At 45.5% G+C, this 26,351-nt stretch overlaps 1 protein-coding gene and 1 long non-coding RNA gene across 2 annotated transcripts; both read left to right on the top strand.

Moving 5' to 3' along the window:
• Positions 1-582: 582 nt before the first annotated feature.
• LOC137151870 (uncharacterized) lies at positions 583-2,643 on the top strand. Its single transcript, XR_010919385.1, has 3 exons — positions 583-704; positions 956-1,042; positions 2,360-2,643. It is a non-coding gene; the product is annotated as an uncharacterized lncRNA (long non-coding RNA).
• Positions 2,644-8,459: 5,816 nt separating this feature from the next.
• LOC137151869 (phospholipase A2-like) lies at positions 8,460-26,270 on the top strand. The gene is made up of 4 exons (XM_067546375.1): positions 8,460-8,609; positions 11,281-11,446; positions 21,742-21,848; positions 24,476-26,270. Exons 1-4 carry the CDS (start codon positions 8,570-8,572, stop codon positions 24,622-24,624), a joined length of 462 nt encoding a protein of 153 aa, XP_067402476.1. The 5' UTR covers positions 8,460-8,569; the 3' UTR covers positions 24,625-26,270.
• Positions 26,271-26,351: the final 81 nt, after the last annotated feature.

The raw sequence follows: 26,351 nt of genomic DNA, 5'->3' as shown, positions 1-26,351 counted from the left end.
GATGTGGACAAACTGGAGAAAGTCCAAAGAAGAGCAACAAAAATGATTAAAGGTCTAGAAAACATGACCTATGAGGGAAGATTGAAAAAATTGGGTTTGTTTAATCTGGAAAAGAGAAGACTGAGAGGGGGACATGATAACAGTTTTCAAGTACATAAAAGTTTTGTTATAAAGAGGAAGGAGAAAAATTGTTCTTGTTAACCTCTGAGGATAGGACAAGAGACAGTGGGCTTACATTGCAGCAAGGGTGGTTAAGGTTGGACATTAGGAAAAACTTCCTACCTTTCAGGGTAGTTAAGCATTGGAATAAATTGCCTAGAGAGGTTGTGGAATCTCTGTCACTGGAGATTTTTAAAAGCAGGTTGGACAGACACCTGCCAGGGATGGTCTAGATAATGCTTGGTCCTGCCTTGAGTGCAGAGACTGGATTAGAAGACCTCTTGAGGTCCCTTCTAGTTCTATGATTCTATGCGCTTCCTTGGTGCAACTTTCTCTGCACTCCTTTTTTACTCCCCCTATAATTTGAACAATGGGGCTATCCTTGGAACAGCAGGTACTGAGTGGGGAATGCTACTTGTTTCAGGAACCTTTCAAGGAGATGGTCATGTATTTCACTTAGGAAGAATGGGCTCTCCTGGGTGAAAGACAGAGCAACCACTACAAGAACATCGTATTGGAGAATTATGAGACTCTAGCTTTGTTGGGTGAGCATCTTTCTCTCCTTTGTTAGAAGCTGTGTGGTCCTTAAAATGCCCTGGTTGCCTTCAGCTCATTATTTTCCCCTCAGTGAATCTTTGGCTTTCCCATGGGGTCTCCATGACCATTTTTCATGAATTACACATCCCACCCACCATTCACAGAGAAAATAGGGGGCTCCATGGAAAATTTTGTATAAATGAGTACTTGCTGAGTATTAACAAACCATGATCTTACTTGATTTCTGTTCCATGATTAGGAATTGAGATTCCCTCATCTTCTGTGATCTCCCAGACTGAGCAAGGAGAAGATCCATATGTCCCAGATTGCAAGGACTGCAGGCAAAGTAAGAATCTGAGGGGCACCCGCTTAGGGAGGAATAATAATTGACACCAGCCCAGCGTCTATCAATGCATACAACAAAAGACTGGAATATCAACAAAACTACCACAAACACTCAGTTTTGTTTCATCTAACAGCCTCTGCTGTGTGATGCTAGAGGTAGCGACTATATTATGTTATGTGTATGGATAATGGGGTGTCCGGTCCACATTGGCAGGGAAGGGGTTAATAGAGCCCAAGGGAGGCTGCACAAGAAGCAGCCAATTGGAGAGAGGCTGCAAGGAGCAGCCAATCGGGGCCCAGCAGGCCCATATAAAAGGAGCTGCAGGACAGAGGAGGGACAGTTATTCCCTAGAGCTCAAGGAGAGAGGCCTGGGTGCCTTGCAGGTGGAAGTTAGCACCCTGGACAGAACAGTGCTGGGCAGAAACAGGGGAGCTTGAGGGAGCTCTTGGCTGCCTGCCTGCCAGCCAGGATTGGCATGCTGAGGCACTGAGGTGAGGGTGAAGAAGGTGCTGGGTTTACTGGGGAAGTGGCTGGGCAGTTGACCTCCAGCGGAGCACAAATTGTGATAAGACCAGAGAGTTGTGTCATGAAGAGGATACCATGGTCCTTGGAGTGATGAGGGTCTGGGAGCAGAGGTGACGGTGGGCGAGACACCATCAGGAGAGGGTGTACTGACCTGCGAAGCTAATCCAAAAGATGGTCAGCCGGAGGCGCCATGTGGTGAATGGAGCCTCGTCACATTATGTTAGACCTGTTCGTTGTTCCTTAGTTTGCTGTGGCATCCTTCTGAAAAAGACCCTATCAGTACACTGAATGTGAGAAGAGATTCAGTCAGACCTCATGCACTGAAGACTTCACACTGGATAGAAACCAGCAGCAGTTCTTTCTCTAAATCATGTGACCCTACATTGTTTCAGAAGTGTGGGGTTTTGGGGGGGAGGTGTGTACAGGAGGAAGAGAGATCTCATTGCTGAGCAGCTGATTACGGGCATGATCCCACACTACCAAACTCAGGGGGAGTTAGACCATTGACTTCACTGAGAGCAGGGCCTTGTTGAAGGGTCCTGGGCAGGATGGTTGCTGTGGAGCAGGGGAGAAGGGAGTAGGTGCTGGATGTGTCAATTGTTTGGGGTGCGTGGGAAGAAACTGTGTGCTTTGGTTTTATTGCAAAATGTTTTTATTATTAAGAGAAGATAAACACGCCACTGTCCAGCTGGCTAATGTTCAGGACCATCCAGCTATAGAAGCAGGGAGCTAGGCACTTTCTTTTCTTTGTTCTCTGGAATGTTATTGTATCTGACTCTCCCCTCTTCCAAGGATTCAGTGAGGCCAGGGGATTCATGATCTCTCAAGCAGAATTAAAGAATTCCGGTACCTAGATACTCCAGAAATAGGCGTGTTATAAAGTCACAAGAGAGTTTAACCCTAGGAGGTCACTCAGAACAGGAACGGCTGCTCCCCAGAAGACCGGATATATGGACACTTACATATAGAGAACAGGATGTCTCCTCCTTCTTGACACTTTTTCCAGTAACGGTGGTCTTGCGGTGGATTCTACTTCACTGCCACTTGTGGATTGCAATAAAACGTGTGCAAAAACTCATTTAACTGTGGTCAAATGCAGAGGTTTCAAAAAGTGGAGGAAGTAACCATGGGAACAGCCATTTTAGACTTGATTCTGACCAACAGGCAGGGAATTGGTTGCATATCTGTAAGTGGAAGGCAATTTGGGTGAAAGTGATCATGAAATGTAGATGTCCTAATTCTAAGGAAAGGAAGGAGTGAGAGCAGCAGAATAAGGACAAAAGCAGATTTTAACAGACTCCGAGAACTGGTAGATAAGGTCCCATAGGAAGAGCCTCTAAGGGATAAAGGAGTTCAGGAGAGCTGGCCGTTTCTCAAGGAGACAATATTAAACACACATCTGCCAACTAGTCTGATGCAAAGGAAAGACAGGAGGAATAGTAAGATGCCAATATGGCTCCAGCAAGAGCTCTTTAATGACATGAAAATCAAAAAGGTACCCTACAAAAAAGTGGAAACATGGACAAATTGTTAAGCAGGATACAAAAAGAATAGCACAAGCATGCAAGGACAAAGTTAGACAGGCTATGGCACACAATGACTTACATCTAGTAAGGGACATAAAAGGCAATATAAGGAGGTTCTTTAATACCTTTGGAGCAAGAGAAAGATGAAGAGGAGTGTAGATTTTCTACTTAAGCAGAGAAAAAGAGATAATGGATGATATGAAGAAGGCTGAAGTGTTTAATGAAGGTTTTGCTTTAGTTTTCCCTAAAAAGGTTAAAGGTGTCCAGATAATTAACACTATTAATATTAACAAGAAGGGGGAAAAGACGCAAGCCAAAATAGGAAAAGAACAGGTTAAAGAATATTTAGATGAAATTCTTCCTAGGGTATTTAAGGAACTAGCAGAAGCGATCTTGGAACTGTTAGCAATTACCTTGGCGAGCACATGGGAATGGGTGAGGTCCCTGAGGACTGGATAAGGGCAAACATAGTACTCATGTTTTAAAAAAGGAACAAAGAGGACCTGGGAAATTATAGCACTTCAATAGCTGGAAAGATACTAGAACCATCCATTTATAAGCACTTAAAGGATAATAGGGTTATAAGAAATAGCCAGCATGGATTTGTCCAGAACAAATCATGTCAGACCCTATCAAAGAAGGAAATTAGGTTTGTAAGTGGCCTAGCAGAAGGGGCAAAGCCGTAGATGTGCTGTATCTTGATTTTTAGTAAGCCTTTTGACTCAGTCCCACATGGCCTCATAAACAAGCTAGGGAAATGTGGTCTAGATTAAATAACTATAAGGTGGATGCACAACTGGTTGAAAGACTACACAAAAAAAGTAGTTATTAAGGGTTTGCTGTCAAATTGGGAGGGTGTATTCAATGGGGTCCTACAGGGGTCAGTCCTGGGTCAGGTACTAGTCAATGTTTCATTAATGACTTGGATAACAGAATGGAGAGTGTGCTTATAAAATGTGCAGGTGACACCTACATGGGAGAGGTTGCAAACACTTTGGAGGACAGTATTAGAATCCAAAACCACCTCAACAAATTGGAGAATTGGTCTGAAATCAACAAAATGAAGTTCAATAAAGACAAGTGCAAAGTGCTACAGTTAGGAAGGAAAAATTCTCACAACTACAAAATGGGACTAAATGGGTAGGTTGTGGTACTGCTGAGAAAGGTCTTGGGGTTACACTGAACGTGAGTCAACAATGTGATGCAGTTGCAAAAAGGCTAATATCATTCTGGGCTGTATTAACAGCAGTGTCATATGTCAGACATGGGAGGTGATTGTCCCTCTCTACTCGGGAGTGGTGAGGCCTCCTTTGGAGTACTGTGTCCAGTGCTGAGTGTCACACTTTAGGAAAGATGCAAACAAATTGGAGAGAGTCCAGAGGAGACCAACAAAAATAACAACATTTTAGACAGCCTGACCTATGAGGAAAGGTTAAAAAAACTGGGCATGTTTAGTCTTGAGAGAAGATGACTGATGCAGAACTTGATAACAGACTTCAAATATGTTAAAGGCTGTTCTAGAAAGGGCTCTGATCAATTATTCTCCATGTCCACTGAAGGTAGGACAAGAAGTAATGGGCTTTATTTGCAACAAGGGACATTTAGGTTTAGATAAGGGGGAGAAGGGGTCTTTCTAACTCGAACGATAGTTAAGCTCTGGAATAAGCTTGGGATGTTGGGCAAGTCACTTTATCTCTCTGCATCTTTCCTCATGTGTGAAGTGGGGATATTTAGCCTCCTTTGAAACCCACAGTTGAAAAGCTGCTAGATAAGGGATGACTATTATAATAAAATAACTTGGTATTAGTTCTGCTGCAGAGGAAGGCTAAGGAATCTGCACCTGCACCCACGGGAACAGGAATAATGGGAAGGGCAGATTCTCCAGGATATGATCTGGCCATTAAATACTTGAATCCTGAGACATTATACAATCCCATAGCCGGGATGAATGTACAGAACATAATAGCAGTGACGACATTTCCTCTCCACTGATCAGGAAAGAGCTGGTAAAGCAGCTCTTCAAGAAAACATCGTTCTTAGGAGGAAGAAAATATTGTTTCTGAGGGGCAACATGTCATATGGTAGAGCATTAAACAAGTTGCTAGCCAAGAGCTCACTCATCTAGAGAAAAATATCACCAAAGAGTAGCAAAATTTGATTGCACTCTAAAATATTAGTTTTATTAAGTGATAGACTAAAAAGGTCTTTAAAACCAAATGTGATTGCTCTGTACTTCAGAGAATGACCTTCCTCATCTCGGCTCATCCACGCTTCAGAGGTTGCTTGTTAGTGACAAGCGCAGCTGAGCCCAGTCAGTATAGACTAAGACAATGTGCTCAGCCCCATTTTAGTCACTGTGGTTTAAGCACACGTCACTTAGGCCTCAGCTACGTTACAGCACATAATCAATGGGGTTTCGTGTGGGTGCATTGCACCAAGTGAAGCGCTACTGATTGAGTACATCCGTGCTACTCACTTTAAATCAATGCACGGTTTGCCCTTATGTCCACACAAGGCTACCTTACATTGATTCAGAGGGGTAACTGTCATCTTTGATGGAGTGCTGCGCTCCTCAGGAATATATAAACCCAGTGTGAATGCTGTCTCACGATATAAGGCAGTGGAGAATCAGGGCTTGAATATTTTGGGGTCTGCCTGTGCCATTTTTGAATGGAAATAATGTATCTTGCAGGTCAAGTGCTCTGAACCAATCCTTGAGGATTTAGGTGGTTGGTGTCACCATAGGAAATTGAACTTTTTTTTTTTGTGGTCCTTGGGTTCCGAAGCGGTGGGAATCAAAGTGGTTGGATCTGACAGCAATTCAGTGAGTTTCAAGGCCTCCTCCACCAAGGAGAATGTCATCCTGCATTCCTACTCAAGTTAGATCTGAGGGGTTGAAGCCTCTACTAGGGACTGCAGATAGCAAACGTGGTGCTTAGTCACATATTTTCTTCAGGCAGGCTACACACTGCTTAGAGCCTAATTTCTTATCGGCACCCGCTGTTTTAGGGATCCAAACCAAACTGCAGTGGCCCAGTCCTACCAGAAATCACAACAGCTCTAATCCTCACGACCAGCTGGGTTGGATTGGTAGGGTTAAACATTGACTAGCAAGCAAAAGTATGGTACAAAATTATTGTAAAAAGATTCTCCACTGCGATGGAATTGATGGGAGAAACATTATGGTTCTCCTGACCGTCAGAGTTCATTTGAGGACAGATGGAGCTTTGGCTTTTTACAGCCTTCCAGCCAATTTTTGGTTCTGCATAAGGGACATCTGCCCGACTGATTACTGCTTTGGAGTGACATTGCCCAATGGTTACTGCTTTACATCAGAGCAGCCATGCTGGGTCAGACCAATGGTCCATCTAGCCCAGCATCCTGTCTTCTGACAGTAGCCAATGCCAGGTGCTTCAGAGGGAATGAACAGAATGGGCAATCATCCAGTGATCCATCCTCTGTCATCCAGTCCCGGAGTCTGGCATTGAGAGGCTAGGGACACCCAGAGCATGGGGTTGCATCCCTGACCATCTTGGCTAATAGCCATTGCTTTTGGAGGGGGGAGAGAGAGTGTGTGAGCATGTACACACACTCTTCCAAGAGTGCAGAATTTCAGCTGCCATTAATAAAATTCATTTTTACCAACTCTGTGTGCTGATTGCCCCCCTATCAATAAATGAGGCTGTTGCATACAGTTCCACATAGATCTACATGACAAAAAATATCTGCAATTAAAAGCAACCTGTTCTCAGCTAAAGGCAGCACTCTGGTGGCTCAGTGACCTTTGCTTTGCTATGACTAGTTAGCAAGCAAATATTTTGAAACAATTAAATAGGGTGGTACTGGTTTACATAAGAAATGTTTCTTATGGTGCTGCTGAAATCTGCCTGCATTATGAAAACTAAGGACGATTCTAGCTGATCCATGTCTGAACCTGCAAGGGCAGGAAGGCACAAGGAGCCTTCTGATACTCCCTGCCCCCTGAATGTTTGCACCTCACGCAGGGGCCAGCCACAACTGCAGTGCCCGAACTCCACTGCCTGGATCTCCACCTGAAGTAGGTGATGATCAGACCACAGCAGGGAGATGTTTACTATGCCCCTACCATCCTTGCCCAAGGCAAAGATTAGATCCAGGGTGAATCTAGCTGTGTGAGACCGCTTGGATACAAGGCTATGACTGTATAGTGTCTGGCTGGGCAATGCTGTGACAGTTGGGTCTCTAACTTTTTGCCCAGTTGAGAATTAACCATGAAAAATAGTTCAAGTTATCTGCAGTAAAGAATGTTATAAACAACTGCAGGAAAATCAGACCGAGAGAGTGAACTAACCCAAACAAAAAGGCCTACTGATATAACTCAAAAAGTGTGTTAAGATCTTGTTAAACAAGAAGATGTTAATCTGGTGGATATTAGGCTTAATTGGTGTACCAGAATAATGAAGGAGTTAACTATGCTGCCCACCTTCCCCACTCCCCGATTTTGGCGGTTCTTAAGAGGAGACTTTGAAAAACCATCATGGCTTCACTTCCCAGCTCGACTCATCTCAACCCAGCTCATCTCATCTTCCCCAACCCCAAGACAGAAGGAGCAGACCAGATGGAAGGACTTTGTTCCCGAGAAGCTATGCCTTGTTCTTGTGGATGGAGGGTGAATATGGATAGCACTGAAGAAATTAGCTAGCTAATTAAATAAGTTTAGAACAAAGGGGCTAGGTATATATTTTGCTGTGGCATGGCCCAGAATAAACTCATTTAGTTGGCTTATATTTAGCTGGTTGCATACGATATTTCAGTCGGGTGTTCTAGTTTCGTCATTTTTTTTACATGAAAAAAGGGTCAGTGTTAAACGAAAAGAAATTGTCTGCAAGGAAAAGCCCCCGTACCATGTTACACCACAGCTACCAAAATCGAAAAGTCCAGGTCACAGAAGCCAGGCTTCTGACTTCCCCGGCAAAGCAGCTCACAGGTTAAATGGGGTCAGCTGGCAAACAGCTTAGAGAAGGAGCACATGCTTAGAGACTTGTCTAAGAGCCTGTGTCAGACTAATTCCCCTCCAGCTGCCCCTCCCTGAAGGAATGATATGCAAACAGAGGCACGGAGCCCTGCTGGCAGAAAGAGGGAAAAAGACCAGGCAGTAGGCTCCGCACACCGGGCACTTGAGCTTTCAGAGGGGAGAAAGAGAGAGAGAGAGAGAGAGAGAGAGAGAGAGAGAGAGAGAGTGTGTGTGTGTGTGTGTGTGTGTGAGAGAGAGAGAGAGAGAGAGAGAGAGAGAGAGAGAGAGAGAGAGAGGATAAAAACCTTAGAGCAGATATGGGAGCAGCAACCTAGGAAGATATTCTACACACCCACACCTTGGTTCACTTGGAACAGCAGCTGAGACCAGCTCTGCAGGGAAAGCCCAGCCGCCCAGGCTGAATGTACAAGAGAGTGAGAAAAGGAGGGGCATACTGTGTGCTGACGACCCCCTGACTTCCCAATGAGGCCCTGGCTGCTGGTGCTGCTGGTGCTTCAGGCTGGTGAGTACAAATTCTGTACAGCTGTGGTTGCTGGACCCCTGCGAGCGCCTACATCTCTGCCACCCTCCTGCTTCTCCCACTCCGTGTGGAGAATGTCACTTTGGCAGCACATGTACCATATTAGCCTTGCTTAATTCACTCGCCCAAGACAAATCGTTGGCATTTGGACCGTTCATTCATTGGATCATTCATTTTCTCATAATCACGGTAAAGGACGTTTGAGTATATTTTGTGCCGGGCAGAGCCGGTGCTAGTCCATTGGAGGCTCTCCCGCCACCGTCCCTGCTGCCAATACTAAAACAGGCGAGTTCTTATAATAGAAAGCGAATAGGGGGCTCCCAGGAGCTGCTTGGGGCCTAAAGAATTACTTCGTCTGTTTATGCCAGATTGATTCATTTCCATGGTAATTCTGTAAGACTGTAACTGTATGAACAGTTTTATTTTTTCTATTTTAGAAACTTTTCAGTTTTATTCTGAACAGTCTTGTGCGTCGGCTTTTCTTCTCTGACAGTGCACTGTTAGCAGTTAACTCGTCATTGAAAGTATTCCAGATGTGTCATTTAGCTAAATTAAGATCGCTGTGGGGTGTCTCCGACTTTTTCAAGGATCTTACAGCCATGTTGACTGATTGGCACATAAAGAGTCATTTCAATTACTACTGAGGTTACTAACTGTGCAACTGAATGTATAGTGTACATGCAAGGCAAGCAAGTTAGAGCTGACTTCAGAACCTTAAAGGGACGCTAATGTCAACTTGGAATCTAATCAGTTTTCAAAAAATGAAACAGTAACATCAGACACGACACTGGCCCCTGCTTTGCTTTAATCACAAAAGGAGTGCAGATTCTAATGCAGCTCATTCAGGCTCAGTTCACTGTGGTTCTTTTTGTCCCCCAGGAATAGCTCTATGATGTTGTTATAGATCATAGTTTCTCAGGGATGTTCCTCTGGGATTGGATACATATTTCCAAGAAAGAAACAGCCTCCCTCCCGTACATGCTGGGTATGATTCGGATGTAGGCTACCTGGATGCAAATCCAGAGAAATTTTGCTAATTCCAGTGGAATTGCTCTGGATTTACCCCAAAGTAACTGAACACAGAATCTGTCTCTTACCCCCATGCACCTGGCACTTATGGCATAGGCCTTCTCTATGTTTTCTAATAACAGAGCTGTTGTGTGCTTTTACCATTAAAAAAAAACTCAGGGAAGTGTTTAGTAGAGGGAAGTTGTTACTTTTTCAGGAATGTGTATTTAATCTCTGAGGGACTAGCATGAGAAACAATCAGAAGCCTGTGTAAAACCCTGTAACCTCAGTGCAAGGAATTCCTCCTGAAAAAGGTTGCTACAGTCACCTAAAGTGCTGGAAAAGATTCAGTGAGTTGTCTTTTCCTTATTTGAATTGATGCTGCTGTTGCACTTTTGTCAGATGGTTCTTGATTATTTTAATGCTTAATATTCTATTACTTTAGGAGGTAGTTTTTTCCTGTGAAGAAACGAAGCTCTGACTTTTCATGAATGGGGAAAGATTCCCACTGACTTCAATGGGCTTTTGGATCAAGCCCTTGGAGAAAGCTACAGCATATGATTCACCCAGGGAAAAAGGATTAGAACTGTACGTTTTAAAAGGAAAGCAACAGTCTTAATAATAGCATCTAGTCCCTACCTCACATGGATCGTTTAGGGGATTAGTCGATGTTTGCACAGCACTTCGAAGATGTCAAGTGTGTTCAAACTGCAGGGAGTAAGTGGCCAGGCAACTTCAGTCAAGGGTTCTTGTTTCTGAAATATGATCCCACTCTTGAGTCAAGCATCCTGCAAAGTCCATCCATTTATTCTGGCTTTTATCTTATGGGGGGGTTAAGTGGTTATGAATGGATGGAGAGGGGTGAAAGCTGAAGAACAGAGGAGTTGGGTGGAAAGTATGGGGTTTTTAGTGCTAATGGTTAGTATCATGTACTGTTCATGATGCACTCAGACCAATGGATAGGTGCACTGATATATCACAATAAGTGAAAATGTTGCTATTGTTATCATCATGTTAGGCACCAACATCCATATTTAATCATCTAAATAAGAAGCTTGATTTTCAGAGGTGAGCACTCCCAGCTCCCACTGCAGTCCACGGGAGGTGCAACTTTGAATAAGCGAGATCCTAGAAAGAAATAATAACTTTTTAAAGACCTTTGTTTTAAAGATCTGCAACTGAAAAATGGTTTAAGGAAGTTGCTTCAAGCTATGTAGACACATTCTCCTTTGCCTTCAGAGTAAATCTCAATTTTTTAAGGCCAAAATTAGTAGGGTGGCCCTAAAATAGGGCTTTATAATGGAATTGGGATACAACCTTAATTCTAGAAAAACTGCCACCTCTTCAAAATAGGCAATAGCATGTTGTTGTATATACATGGGGACTGTTAAACGATGCAGACCTTCCATTGCTGATAAAGGTGCAACTCTAAAGACGGTGTGGCTTGTAGATATTCCTTATCGTTGCTGTGTTACAGTCATAATAATGAAAGTGGCAGTGTCTCTGTGCACTGCCCCCATCTCCGGCTGGGTCCAATGGCACAATAAGGCCTAAAATCTGCAGTGGGCATTTGAAAGAAACCAGCAGTGGAAATCCATAAAGGTGTTGTTCAAACCCTGTGTGAAACAGCATTCTCTCTTTGCAGTTTGGAAAGGCGCTCTGGGGAAAACCCATTCTTTGCATACAAGAGGACTCATTGAATTAGCAGGAGCCATATCCTGTGGCACAGGACGCAGTGCGCTGGCATATCTAGGTTATGGATGCTACTGTGGTCTGGGAGGACAAGGCTGGCCTAAAGATAAAGTGGACTGGTAAGAAGAACATCACTTATATGCCCAAGTATAGTTCTGGTCTCTGCACTAAATTCTTCCCTCAGTGACACCCATGTAACCCCCATTGCCCAGTGCAAACCAAGAGACAGTTAGGCCTGGTTTGGGACCAGGAACTTAATTTAAAAATGTGGTAACATAGAGACACCATTGTAACTGTGTGTCACATGGACGCTGATAACTGAAACTGAGGGCAGAAGTATTGGTCAGCATATTAATGAGAACTTTTAACCTCTGGTAAATGGCGGCAGAGTTCCCTGAGACAGGGACTCCACTCGGGGACCGGGTTGTAGCCTCCCCAAACTGCTGCAACTTCACTTATCAAGAGTGACCAGGACAGTGAGTGGCACTGCCTGAAAAGGGGTCACATCCCAGGTGAGTGAATGCTCGGCAACACAGGCCCCAGGAAGGGCAGGCAGTCTTGGAAACACTGTTTTTCTTCTCCTAGGAGAGAATCCCATATTGATGCAGGAGTGACTTAGGCTCGTGGCCTTCACTCCATGTCTGTTTACATTACATCAACAGATGCTGTTGGTGGAGCAGTATACTGTAACGGGGTAATAGTCTTTCCCTTCTCTGGCTTCTGTATTTATTTAGTCAGAAGATGCTGAGCTATTTATTTTCAAAGCAGTAGGCAATGACCCTGTTTCACTGCAGTACCTTTTCTTCTCTTACACACAGTGACTGGCATATATTTAATTATTTTGTCTGGTAGGCATTTGATCTTCCTGAGTGACTGTGAGCTCTGATCCTTTTCTGTAGAAAACTTTCACCCACCGTGCATTCTTTCTCTACACCTTCAAGTTAGCCACATAATTCCCTCTGCTTATCTAAGATCAATAAGCAGGGTGGCCCTTACACCTACCTTTTACTTTCTTCAGAAAAGAAGGCAGGTGATAACAGTCCATTTAGTAAATGATTCACTGTGCTTTACCAAACTATCCAGCTATTGCAGGCACTTACAACATTTCTATACAAGCTGGGCCCGTGGAAATCAATGAGAGTTTTGACATAGACTTCAATGGGGCCAGAGTTTCACCCTAGGTGGCTTAAATTAGGGACCCAACAACTGGAGGCACACAAAATTAGTGGCCACTTTTGAAAATGTAAGCTTAACCCTTTAACTACAGATATTAATGGCCCTTGACTGCTTTGCTTGGTTACAGAAAATAATTTTTTAGGCAGCCAGAAATTCTGGGTCAGATCCTCGGCTGGTAAAAATCAACATAGCTCCGCTGGGTCTGGTCCTAAACGTTCTCCTTCTCATATTCATTGGAGGAGTCTTCTGTGTTCCTCTCCCTGATGGCAATGTTACAAAAGTCAACACACGTCATGCCATGTTAGTGACGATGAACAATCTTTCCCATTCTAAGTATAACAACCACCAGTATGGTGGCACAGTCAACTTCCTTGAGCAGTAAATGACTCACCCTTTAACCATTTCAGCTTTTGCTACTGACAACATCACAAAAGGTGTAACTTCTTGTTCCTTAAACCAGTCATCTGTGTCTAGATATCTACGTATGAAAGTAGGTCTAAATATAGCCATTTCTTTATTTTACACAAAGGTATCTTTCTGGGTAACTCATTTAAAAACGTTGGTTTCAAACACCGGCTTTGATGTGGTATTCTAGTAATTCCATTTCCCCCCTCCTTCCATCCTCTCTCTGTTCTTACAGTTAAATGACCAAGTCGTGCACATCTCATGTCCATAAAGGTCAATAGACTTCCTTCCCCTATTCCCCGCTGCTGGATGTTTTGTGAATTTCCCAGAATTTCAGATATCGCTGTTTAAGCTCAATGAGCATGCAGAGGACTCCAGTCACAGTCACCGAACTAAGGGCCTGATCCTGTGTTATGCTGATTGCCCGAATGTCCATTTGCTTCAATAAGAGTGGAGGGGCTCAGGATGTTGCAAGAGGTGCTCTGCATATTGGAGGACTTGGGTGCCAGGGCCATTGAAGTGAATGGAATTTAGGAGCCTTAAAATCCTTTGAGGATCTGGGTCTATGTGAATGAGCCATCTAGCCTTCTGCAAGACACAAGGAGAGTGAGTTTTCCTATTCTCAGTGCATTAAACCAACAGGAAAGAACAGACGATGGCGGCTGTTCCTCTAAAAATGCAAACAGAGCCTGTTGCCACAGTGACGTTCATTCATTGCACTGCTCTGAGCTACTAATCTCTGGTAGTCCTTGGGAGGGCTTTAGCCAGTCAGAGCTGCTTATATCCACAAGCGCAGGTATTCTAGTACATAATTTATGAATAAGCAGTTTTCCAACTGCTTGACATTTGTATTTATCTTTCATTTTTGTTGCCCAGTGCTCAGCCTCCCTGGAATCTCACTGGCGGGCACCAGTTGCATTTAACGTCATTAAGCAATAACCAGTGGGAAGGACGGGCATCCCTTGACCCTAAGTCACCAGCTGAAGTTGTTAAGGGGAAGCCTGAGCTGTTTATCCTCCTCAGTCCAAGGTACTACTTTTAGGGGCATCTTGAGGTGATTTTGCAAACTACGGGCCCGAGTCGCCTGTCACTTTACGCTGGTGTAAATCAGGAGTAACTCCACTGAAGCTAATGGAGTTGTATCACTGTAAGACTGGTGTCACCGAGAGTAGAATCAGGCCCAAAGGGCTGCAGTCCTCTTGCAGAGATGCAATCCTTTGATTTTCCAAAGCCAGTTTAGGAGTAACCATTCCTCACAGCCAGCTGGTTCTTCTCATTAGCCCTTTCTTTGCCTTCTCTGCCTGTTTCTCCAGTTCAGCCCACTCTCCTCTTTCCTGTGCTCTGCTCCTGCCTCTCACTCTGGGCTGCTGTTCTAGCTCCTTCCTTTCCTTTGATTCCTCACTACTGCTTCTTTTCCTTTGTCCTCTGGCTCCTTACTCTCCCTCCTCCTCCCTTTGCCTGCCTCTCTCCTGTCACTCAAGTCAGACTCTCCACCAGGGCCCCCACATGGGGTATGGGGGTGGGAAAGGTACACATTACCTGGGCCCAGAGGCCCTGGGGGGCCTGGCCCAGGCTGCAACCCCCCATCACCCCCACTGCGGGAGGGGACTTATGTTAAAAGTGTGTACTGGGCCCAAAAAAGTTAGGCTTGAGCCCTGCCTCCACCACTGAGCTGCTCCTCCTACCCTCCCTGCTCCAGAATTACGCTCTCCACTTCAACGCCACCCACTTGGCCAGCACCTCTGACTCACTTCCTTGCTGCTGCTAATTCTTCTCTTCCTCTGATCAGAAAGAAAACCAGGAACACGGTGATGTGAAACTAGGGAACAGCTAACCCATGACTCATCATTGCTGCTATAAACCCAGTAGAACCTTCCTTCTCTGGGTGTTGCATCCTGGGCAGTATGAGTTGTTTTATTTATCCATTAGCAAGTGCTACAGTATCCAATGGGAAAATAGGACCCCAAGCTGAATGTTCTGTTGGGCTTATAATGTAACAGGTGACAGGTCACATTCCGATGTCCTTTAGGCGTTGGGTTGCTGCTCTAAAATTACATTTCCAGAATTCTGAATATAGTGAATAATCTCGTGGTCATCCTTGCTGGTTTCATGTATGCAAGCACAGAATAAAAACTGGCGTTTATATTGCAGTCAGATCTGTGGGATGAAATTGCTGTTTTACTAAATTGGGACTGCAGATGGAGAGAAAGCGTAGTGGGCTAAATTCAGCCCCGGTGTAGTCACAGGAGGTTCACAAAGGCTGAGTTTGACCCAAGGGGCCTGATTCTCCTCTCGCTTTCACCAGATTTACTGTACTCTAGCTCCATTGACTTCACTGAAGTTATTCCAGAATTACACCTGTATGGGATCAGATTCAGACACCTTATCTTTGCTTCTAAGCTATGGACTTAGGTGATGGGTGATGGGTGGCTACGGCTAGAGGGGGCTCAGCCACCCCAATCCATCTCTGCCTGCAGCAAAGGCCTGTGCCCGGTGGTGCCTGCGCCAGAAAGGACGTGGGACGGGATGTTGCAGATGAAGGGCTGCATCTGTGCAGGGACACTTGAATCATGTGACGTGGTGAGCACCTCTGGATTCGGCAAGTGGCAAGAGCCAACAGGCTGGGGTGGAGAGCCAGGCCCAGCCCCACAGGACAGGAGCTGCCACTGCAGGTTGAGTGTGGAGTGGGCTTGCTTTCCAACCCACCCTCTAGTCATCCCCTCCAAACCGGGCTAGGATAGAGACAGTGACCCATATACACACCAGAGAGCAGGCTTGACACGCACACGCACACCCTACTCCCAGAGCACAGTAGCTACAAAGTTTTGCTCATCCCTCCAAATAATATTTTTACCAGCTGCCTATGCCTATGGATTATCCCCACTTCAAGAAACCCATCCTTCTGGGTTATCTCTTTGCCAATGCTAGTACTCGTGGCCATAAAGCATTCTCTATAGAAAGTATGATTCATTGTTTGTTTGTTTGGTAGACACATAACTAGTTTTAAGAACCAAACAATCAAAAGGAGAGAGCTTTTTTTTTTTTAATTTTCAGAATATTGCTAGGCAGAAGACCAGAACATTCATAACTTCAATGAATACCTACTGGATCTCATTCTGTCCCTTCTGGGCAGGAATTGAACTTCCCACCCACCTCTCTGAATCTGGATGACAGGAATTCTGAAACCCACCAGAGAAGTGATAGGAGCCGCAGAAGGGTAGATTAGATCTAATCTAGTCTAGAGGTTCTTGTGTCACACGCATCACTGTAATATCGGAGCACCTTCCCACAATGCATTAAGCAAAATGAGATTAACATCCGCCATGTGGTGGTGTTCTGGCATCCTCTTGCCAGAGGAAAAATGGTGTGCTGTAGGGTGTTTTGATTGGATTTTGATTTTTTTTAAACAAAAGAGAGGGAGAGAGATGTTACTCGGTATTTATGTTAGACAGGGCAAGGCCAAAGAAATGCAGCTTGCACCTAGAGCACAAGGTGGTGAGGTTTGTGATGGTCCTTAGTTCCTGAGGGAGTTTATTCCATAGTCTCCCACAGACAGGCTTTACCCTTATTATACAGGTTCCACTGTGTCAGGGAGTGATGCTATAAATCATGGTCTTCATCTCAGAGCTTTAATTGGTCTTTCAGATGCCTTGAGCCCAAGCCATTTAGTGTCTTGAAGTTAAGGACCAAGACTTGAACTTGATTCAGTGTTCTATGGGAAGTTAATGTAGGGAGTGGAGGACAGGTCTGATGTGCTCACAGTAACCCAGGGTGCTGAGGAGATGCACTGGAGCATTCTGTACTAGCTGGACTTTCCGAAGTGCTGAAGGCTTCATGCCCAGGTATATTGCATGGCTATAATCTAGGCAAGAAGTGACAAAGGCATGAAGTAGAAAATGTATGCCAAACTTGAAGTGAGTGGGACAAGAGGGTCCTGATCTGTGATGCCCTGAAATAAAAAGGTTCATCACAGAGATGTCTTCTAATTTTTTTTACCATTTTGTTGAGGGGGAAAAAACAACACACCAGAGATAAAACCAGCATTAATGGACTCCCCTAGAAGCTGAGATCTATCCCCTGGCTGACTCCCCATTCAACTACGAGGCAAGAAGGTAACAGTTCTAGATGGGGAAAGGGGAAGAAGGAGGCATGAACCTCTGTCAGATCCCTCACCGTGTGAGCAGATAAATAATACATCATACACCCATTTTGTATGAAATCTCTCTTCCGAAATATCTGGACCTAAAAGTAATGACAGGACAGAGTGAAAAATAGCAGATGCACTTGAAATGACATATAGAGATTCTATGCTGTCGCTTGGTGGGTACTTGCAGTTGGGTTCTTCTCAGAGTCCTGATCTGGTTCCACGTTCTGCATAGCATTCGACAAACAAGCTGAGGGACCACATAGCCCTTGTTAGTGTGGGAAATAAATCTTCCTTATTAGCAAAGACTATATGTGAGAGACTCTGCATAATGTATTCCAGGGCTCGACAAATTTGTTTTGGAGCTAGGAGCCAGCCCAAAAATTAAGGAGCCAGACAACGTGGGCCCAGTGGTGGGGCGCCCAGGCTGGAGCGTGGCAGCCGCAGCGCTCCCCCCTCCCAGCCCTGCCACATGGGTGCAGTGGCGCCTTGGCCAGAAAGTGGCAGCCGCTCCCCCCCGGACAAATACTAGGTGCCAGACTTAAGTTTCTAGGCACCATGGCGACCTGGCGCCCAGGGTTTGTCGAGTCCTGTTGTATTCTGATGTTATATACACTCACTGAGTATTTGTAAGGACATGTCAGGTACTTCTCTTGGTGCATTAACTTGCCTCCTTCCAGTCTGGGTATGAGGTGACTGGTCAGTAGCATCATTAACTTTTCATGCGCCACCTCTCAGGAGGCATGTAGCACAGGAGATGGCTTGTGAAGGGTCAGCTGGGCTCCAAGGTACCATCTGCTTACTCCTGCACAGTTCCAGGCTACCAAGGCCATGCGCGGTTACTAGGACAAATGTTACTCTGTCCCTAAATAATGACACAGGTTATCTCGGTTTGTTCCCACAGACCATCCCCTGAGAGCAAAGCAGATGTGAGTTCACCCTCCAAACCCACTGCTCTCAGCCCTGCCCCTGCTTCCCAGGTCAGTAATACTGGAACCTGCACTTTTAGGTGCAGGAAAGCCCCTCAGGCGTTTATTGTGGCTAGATCCAGGTCCTGTGCTCCATGGATCTCTCAGCAGCCAGGGCTTTCCCCTATAAATTTGCTGCAGTGGCCCCTGGCTGGCCCGTTTGCTCTCTGGGTTGGGTAGTTCTATAGTAAATAGCTCATTGGCTGGCCCCCCCAGCGCATTTCCCCTTTTATGCAGGTGTAACCTGGAGCTGGGCTGGACTGTGGCTTCAGTGGGTCATCGTTGCGTCTGGGCCTGTCTCTGTTCCTCTGACCCTGTATTCTCCCTCCTCCTTCCCTGCACACATTCCCCTCTGCCAGCATTGCAGCATCTTGGAGGGATTCACACAGAGGCCTTCACAACACCCCTTGGGAGCTGCTTTTGTGTGTCCCTCATTTCCCCGCAATGGCAGCCTGCACTAGCACCACTCATTTATTAAAACAATTCTTCCTTTGTGCCCTTAGCTTCACCAGCCTCTTCTCAGGGCAGTCATTAAACTAGCCAGTGCCATTTCTTCTTTGGCTGGAGAGGCTGCAGCCCCTAGTCCCCGTAGCAGTGGCCCTTTGTCACCTGGCAACGATGACTCAATGTAAAAACACCTCGCGGTAGAATCTTTCCCATCAACTGTCATTGCCCCAAATTGTCAGCATAAAATCCCAAACCAAGCCAATTCTCCGGCAAAACGTGGCGTCCTCAGGAGACTAAACTGTCCTTAGCCACAGCCAGGAAACAGGTAGGGCCAATGTGCCACCAGTACCTGAGGCCCCTGCAGTGAGAAGAAGCTGATTTTTGTGTGGTAGGTCCAGGTGATCCTAGCAAATGAACTTTCTCGATGCTGCAGAGGAAAGTGAAAAACCTTCAAAGTCTGCGCCAATCTGACCTGGTTCCTTCCCAACCTCAAATCTGGCGATCCGTCTAACCCTGATCCCGTGAGTAAGGATCACACAACTAATGCACATCTGGGCTCAGAGGATTTGTAGTTATTGTCTCAGACCATTGGTCTATCTGGCCTTGTATTCTGCCTCTGGCTGTGGCCAGGATCTGATGCCTTCAGAGGAAGGGGGAAAATACCAGATAATGCATTCAGTCACTTGTGAACTGGGGGGAGGGGAAGCCCTTCCTGACCTCAGCTGAAACTGGATTCCTCTTACCAATGTGGATAGAAGTGTGAACATTGTGTGGAGAAAAATCAGGTGGTGAAGTGGGGAATACAGGAAGGAGAGGGATAGGGAAAGATGATATTGTCTCCGTGGGCTGTTTGTGGGTTTGTCCTGTTTACTCTGCGAGTTCCTCAGGACAGGAATGTACGTTATCCAGGTTCTGTAAACTGCAGTGCTGGTAAATACTGTCTCTAGCTCTGTGACTATGCGTTGTACTATAGAGAACCCAGACAAAGGGAGTCCCTGGCACAAAGAGCTCACAAGACCAAGTAGCACAAGACAAATGCATTCAATTCCAGCTTGGCTGTGAGCTGTGGAGGCCGGGCAGGCTTTCCAAACTGCCGGGAAGGGCTCTGGGACTTTGGCTAATGGGCTTCAGTCTTTCGCTGCAGCACTCGGCCTCTCCCTCGCCCTCTGTCTCTCTGGAGGATGGAGATGCCGGTGAAGTGTGAGACTTGTGGAGGGAAGTTTCATTGTTACTGGAGCCCTGTGTTCCCCATCATTGTGCAGCTCCAATATTGGCTGTGGAATTTGACATTTGTCCTAACTTGCACCACGTTCAGTGGCAGGCACCTGGTACGGTAGCCAGGGGTCCGCCATTGTGGCTTCTGCCTGTGCCTTGTAGTGGGCGGCTGCTTTCCAGCTTTCCCCACAAGCGGAGCTAGTGGGATGACAGTGCTTACTCTCTGCACTGTTCCGTGGAGCCAGGTAGCAGGAGCGAGGGGAGCTGCAGACGGCGTCCAGCTTGCAGCCATGAGGCAGCCATTGAGCGAGGAGAGCCGGAGGTGTAGGCTTTCTGGGAAAGGGGCCTGGACGACAGTGAAGCAGCCCAGGCAAAGAGACCAGGGAGATAAACTGCAGAATCCCTCCCCCTTGGCAGTAGCTAGATCCAAGACACATGAGAGTGGAGCAGGGCCCCTGGAGAACATGGCAGGAGACAGATGCAGGGGTGGAGTGGGCTCCTGGAGGTCATGGGGATCCTATTCATGAATGAGGTTTACACCCAGGAGTATTTTTGTCCCTGGCCCATCATGGAAAATACTCCTGGACCAAAAACCTCTCAGTGAAAATTCGTTGCAGTGATTATTTCTGACACTGGGTTTCTTTTCTCTGTTCTCCCAGCTACTCAGTTCCTCATCCTGGTTCCACAGGCCTTGTCTGGTGCCTCCCTTGCTGGCATATTCCCATTGCTTTCAGTAGTAGTACCTTCCCCCCATGTCTCAGCTAAGTGTTTGGCTCCTTGGATTCAAACCATTGCTCCTGATTCTGCCACCATGCAAGGCTGTGAGATATCCCCGTTCTCACTTATACTTTTCCTTGGCAGACACTAACAAGCAACATCCTGTCCCCTCTCTCACTGGGCCTTTTCTTTTATAAATGACATAGACCTAGAATGCTTAGGACCCGATCCAAAATGCACTGGAGTCAACAGAAACACTCCCATTGACTTCAGTGAGCTTTGGATCAGACCCTTAGATCCCAAACCACATCTCCTATTTTCTCTCAAGCTGCATCATTTCAGCCAGGCTTGGCTGACGGGGGCCTGAACCAAATTCCCCAATCCAAAGACCCCCAAGTTCTGGGCAGGGTTGGACTCTGAAACAGGATCTGGATTGAAATATCAGAGCTCTTCCTCCCCGCCACCAATCCCCTAGAATGGATCAAACCCAAACCTGGGATCCAGAGACTTGGGCCTTTGAAATCTGGATCTGAATTGAGCACCTCAGTCCTGTCTCCAGTGTTTATTATGGATACATCATTCAGTGAGAGCTGAGGGAGTCCTGGGAGCCTTCTCTTTCTGCCTTACACAAACAGGCAGCAGGATTGAGCACAGAGCATTTGGGAATGGGCAGCTGTCCCCATTAAGCCATGCTAAGTACTGCCCAGAGACTCATTACACTTACTTATTGGAAGATCATGTGCTTTGCTGACAGCCCCCACAGCCCTGCTCTGTTGCTGTCACTGTATCAATGAGAGATGGGCCTGACCCAAAAACTTGGAACCCAGCACCCCCCGTCTTTGGGGACATGGGGTCAAAGTCCAGGTTTGGATCCAAATCTTTTTGCTCAGTCCCATCTCTATCAGTGACAGAACCTGGCTGGGAATGCCCTGGCAGAATTGGGAGAGCCGCTGCCCTTGAGCAGAAGAGAATCAGGCCCACATCTTCCCTAAGTATTTGCCTGGACTAAACGGTCATAGAAGAAAGTGCTGATGACACACGTTCATAAGCACCTGTAAGTACGTAAGAAAAGGCTGCACAGCGTAGTGTCATCCTTCTGTTTGCTCCTTGGACATCTGCAGAATGTTAGTGATAAACTCTAAAGAGTTGTTGATTTTCACTCTAATGCTAAGGCGCTTGTTTGAACAACAGAGAATTTCCCCTCCAGACTGGGGCCGTATTGTGTGAACGGAGCCACAAATCGTTTTGTGTGGCCACATAGTTCTTGCTGCATACCTGGAAATGCCCTGAGAAATGCTCACAGCGGGTAACAGATAAAACTCCGTCTCTTTATTGTGGAAAGGTGCTGTCACAAGCATGACTGCTGCTATGACAAGGCAGAGCGGGAAGGCTGCAACCCCAAGATACTGAGATATGAATGGACTTGTGAACACAGTGCTGTGATATGTGGTGAGGAAATGACTCCCCTTTCCGTGTATATTTTAGGTTTATTCCATTCCCTTTACATTAGGAGCACAGACTGGCCATCAGCACTTCATATACCATAGATTTAACATTGTGTTTGCTGAACTGGGTTAGCAACTTCTATTTAAATTCATTTGGCCTGGGCACTGCAAATGGAGCAGGCGCCTTTAAAAAATATCTTCTAAAACCATGGATCTCTCTCCATTGCCTCAACTTCCCAAACTCTTTCAATCCCGTCCCTCCAGATCTTCAACAATGGAAGGAGTATCTTGATGTACCTAGTCAAGTTCAATCCCGAATGTGGGGAGAAGTAGTAGCTACATTGAGCTAACAATACCTGTGCTTTTGTTTCCACTATGGTTTTGCTTCCAGTTAGCTATCTTGAGGTAAAAACACACTTATTTTTGGCCACCAAGAAATAGCCATAGTGTGGCTGTGAGGCACAGCAACGAGTCCACTAAACATATGGCTGAACATTGTGGATGGATGCACTGACTCGCGGTCGCTACAATCCCGCTAACAAACATGAGTTAAATAGAACTGAGCTAACTCTGTGGTCTAAGGAAAGGCCTGTGACAGCCTCTGCTAACTGTTCTGTAATGCAGCAGCTAACAGCTGCCATCCCTCACATAACCCCCAGTGGAGATTAGCGATGGAAACGCTGCATACCCTCTCTTTAGGGAAAATCAACTCCCCCAAGCTAGAGCGCAGCAGTCCTTACTGGTTCAGGGAGGTGTTATGGCTGACTCAATACAAATAAAAGAGATGAATGATTTAATGCCAGGAAATGGTGGAAGGATTTATCTGAACAATGTAAAGGGAAATTAAAAATGGAGCTGTTTGCATTGTGCTACACTTGGGCTGTGGACAAATAAATCACTTGTTGCCAGCCACTGAGTCATAAATACAAATATTTACAGAGGAATGACATGGAAACCCCTTTTACAGTGGGACTTCTTTTTTCTCCCTTTTGCTGCTACCGTGAAATTTTGTTCTCTGAATGAAATATGGCAATGCCATTTTCTTCCATTCAAAACTGTCAGGATATGCTTTTCTCTGTCTTCTGCCCCGCTGCATGTGAGACTCGCGTTCGGTAAAGGTCTGAAATACTGCAAGTTGCAAGGCAGACTCAAAGGAATGATTCAGCTCTCGCAGCAATAACTGCCAAGCCAAACAGCTCTAAGCACAGGAAACTGAAGGTGCTGGGCGTGATACAGAGAGAACTCAAGAGATGGAGGGCAAGGAGAAAATTGAAAATTCGGAGGTGGGGCTCCCTCAGTCGCTCCCATTGAAGCTGTTGTACTCTGGATAATTGAGAGTCATGGGAGCCGCAGAGTGAGAGAGCCCAAACATGAGCATGACTCTGTAGTCTGGCGGTCTACTCTGAGCACTCCCCCGAGATCTAGTCCTCCTACCCCAAGGACTCTTTAAGTATTTATCCACAGCGGAAAAGCTTCGACAGGAGAGACTGAAGGTTCCTCCCTCAACCCACCCCCAACATAACAGTGCAGTAGTATGAGCACTCAAGGGAGAGGTAGCCAATCCCTGTTCAAAGCCCTTCTCCTCATCCGATGGAGGGGGCACTTAAACTGGGGGTCTTGCCCACATCCCAGGTGAGTGCCCTAATCACTGGGCTAAAAGTTATGAATGAGCTGCTCCCCACCCCTGCTTCTTGCAAAAAATGCTGTAGGTGGCTAACTCCAAAGAGGGCTCACAGCTGAGATATGCTAGCAGACATAGGTGCTTGTGTCTGTGAGAGTGGCTGAGGAAGCTCCCTCCCTAGCATGCTGGCTTTGTAGATTGCATTCCAAGGCACATGTTTCACTCCATTCGTTGTATTGGGAGCCTGGGTGCCTAACTCAGGCTTCGGAGATCACAGTGTGTTCCTGGGATTTTCTAGGTGCCTAAAAGTTAGGTGATGTGATGCTGAGTGTCACAGCACCTACACAGCTTTGTGAATCTAGACCTAAGATTTTACTGAGTTTTATTCTGCATCCTGCACAGTCAGCAGAGGTCTGGAAGAGGTAACAGTGTTCCAATCCTCCTTGAGCACCATCAATACAATTGCTTACTAAGTTCCAATCAGTTATGCCTATGCAAACCCATCAACAGCAATGGGGCTGTAAAGAGGACACTGAAAGTCTAATTTGGCCTGCAGAGCCTTTATTACCAGTTATGGTGTGTGAGAAGGAAAGAACCCAACTTGACTTGCAAATGCAGGTTGAATTTCCAGAGCTGAGAAAAACCATCTTTTTGCTTGTAAACTGAGTCATTTTTCAGAATAGAAGCAAAGTTAAATATATACAGCTTTTTGGGAAGTGGTGGAAGAAGAGGAATAACAGCATTACAGTCACCTATAATAAGTACAAAGTGAAAGGCTGGTTAAAAAACGATGTAGGTGCAAATTTTCAAAAAGAGCCTCTGAATTTGGGTGAAAGTGAGATGCTCAATACTCATGACCACTTTGGAAAATGTGTTTAGTGTGTATACAGTGGGTATCACATGGCAGGCATGATTTTTCTGGACACTGCCAATTTGCCACTAGCTATTACTGTCTGATGCTTTCTATCCAATTTGAATTGTTCACCCTCTGTTGTCATTTTCTTTTTCAGATACACTGACAGACAGATGCCAGAAAATGGTGTGCCAATGTGACCAAGAAGCAGCCAAATGTTGGGGTACAGCCCCTTATAACCCACAGTATGTCCTCTGGCCAGATTTCTTGTGTGGACAGACTAATCCCACATGTCATTTTAGTTAGATATTGCAGGGGCAAAGCTAATCTTCCAAGGACTTTTTTCTAATTTCTAAGACAGTGTAATAAAATTGTTAATCATTTATTAAGACTGACAAAATATTAGAGAATTTCTGCCAGCAGGGGGTGGTGGGGAGGAGAAAAGGATTGATTAGGCATCTCCTTTGCTTTGGAATTAAGTATCAAAACCTGCCCAACCCCCCTTAGTTAAAGAAGGACAAAAAAATCTAAACACACATCACAGCAAATCCACACTGCAGATATAGATAGAAAGACGAAGTATTGACAACAACCACTGGCATGCCGTTCTTTCACGTTGTCTTACATTGAGCCTCCATACATTTTCATATATTTTGGAAAGCATAGGGATGCTCTGTTTACTTAATTACCATTGATGGATACAATGTCCATCAAAGACTCAAAGTGGCCCATTCTGGAAGCATAGAAGCCATACTTTAAGTATGGGGGCTCCTGGAGCTGGGTAGATGGGAGTCCTCATTTTCTTTATCCCTAGGAGCAACCTGCCGATGGGAGTGACACTTCTCTTTGAAAGGAAGCTGTACACCTGGCAGGAACTCTGGCTGGGGCAAGAACTGATGATTTATCAGGTTTTTGTCTCTCTGAAAGCGTTGACCAACGGTCTCCTTTATTTTCCTCATCGTCTCACTTCACATTGTTGGGAACACCTCTGAGAAGAACCTCAAAGATGAGAGAAGAGTCACATTTGTCTGTTTCTGTTGTGAGGGAGTAACCAGTCATGACTTCTACCCATAGGTACACCAAATCCTGGACTCACCAGTGTATAGTTCCACTGCTCCACATTTTAGGCCCTGATCTGCTTCTGTCCTGTACAGATCTTGGCTTATCCCATTTTCACTGCTGTATATGATAGACATCAGAAATGTTAAATCATGCAGCTGAGGTTGCAGACAGCATTAATTATGTTAAAGAAATCAATTCCACTTCATGTAAAGTTTCTCATTCTACTCTTAGTTGTGTTCTTTATTTTTGGATCTCTATCCCACGTTCGAGTCTTAGCACCAGAGAATGGACATGCTATCAGCTGAATCTCATCAGCCTGCATAAGGCTGGACAGAACTGCAATGTGGTAGGTGGCTAGTGATGATGGTTTTGGCAGAGTGTGATATCCTGGGTACCACAAGAGAGACCCAACTCTGTGCCTGGACCTTACCCAGAGATGAGGGCCTTGGAATTTGTGCCTGAGATGAAAGTGTGATCTCTTTACATGAGAGACCTCTAGAAGCATAAAGGTCCATGTATAAATGATGAGATTTTCAAAAGTGCTCAGCACTGGCCTAACTCTGCTTTCATTGAAGTCAACGGTGAAATGACCATTGACTTCAATGGGGGAGAAGTTAAGCCAACATCCAGTGCTTTTGAAAATCCCACATAGCATCCCTACTGTGCTCCAGGAAACTCACTTGACCTCAGAGGACAGACCTTAATATGAGTCATCTCCTGAAGCCTCTGAAAAGCCTTTAGTTGAGCCACTCCCAAGCCTTGTTGATGGTTCAAATGCTAGCTGGAATTTTTCTGGACTACTGTAAGGGTGTTAATGTTGCGTTTAATTATTTTATTTTGTTTGAGGCTTGAAATCCCTTTTGTTTTCTGTCTAATAAATCCTCTAGGTGTGTAAGATCAACCCGCAAGAGTACTACAATTCCTTTGGCCAGGTATTGGTAAAACACTCTTCCTCTGCGTCTACATTCCTT

This window comes from Emydura macquarii, unplaced genomic scaffold (genome assembly GCF_026122565.2).
Source record: "Emydura macquarii macquarii isolate MOO-44397 ecotype Brisbane River unplaced genomic scaffold, CSIRO-AGI_Emac_v2 contig_1119, whole genome shotgun sequence".
NCBI classification, from domain to species: Eukaryota; Metazoa; Chordata; order Testudines; family Chelidae; genus Emydura; species Emydura macquarii.
This window is presented reverse-complemented; position numbering and strand designations above follow the sequence as displayed.

Excerpts from the sequence above, each read along its gene's own strand:
- LOC137151869 (XM_067546375.1), top strand. The coding sequence starts at position 8,570 with ATGAGGCCCTGGCTGCTGGTGCTGCTGGTGCTTCAGGCTG. Across the intron at positions 8,610-11,280 it reads GCTGCTGGTGCTTCAGGCTG|TTTGGAAAGGCGCTCTGGGG; the intron begins GTGAGTACAAAT and ends CTCTCTTTGCAG. Across the intron at positions 11,447-21,741 it reads CCTAAAGATAAAGTGGACTG|GTGCTGTCACAAGCATGACT; the intron begins GTAAGAAGAACA and ends TATTGTGGAAAG.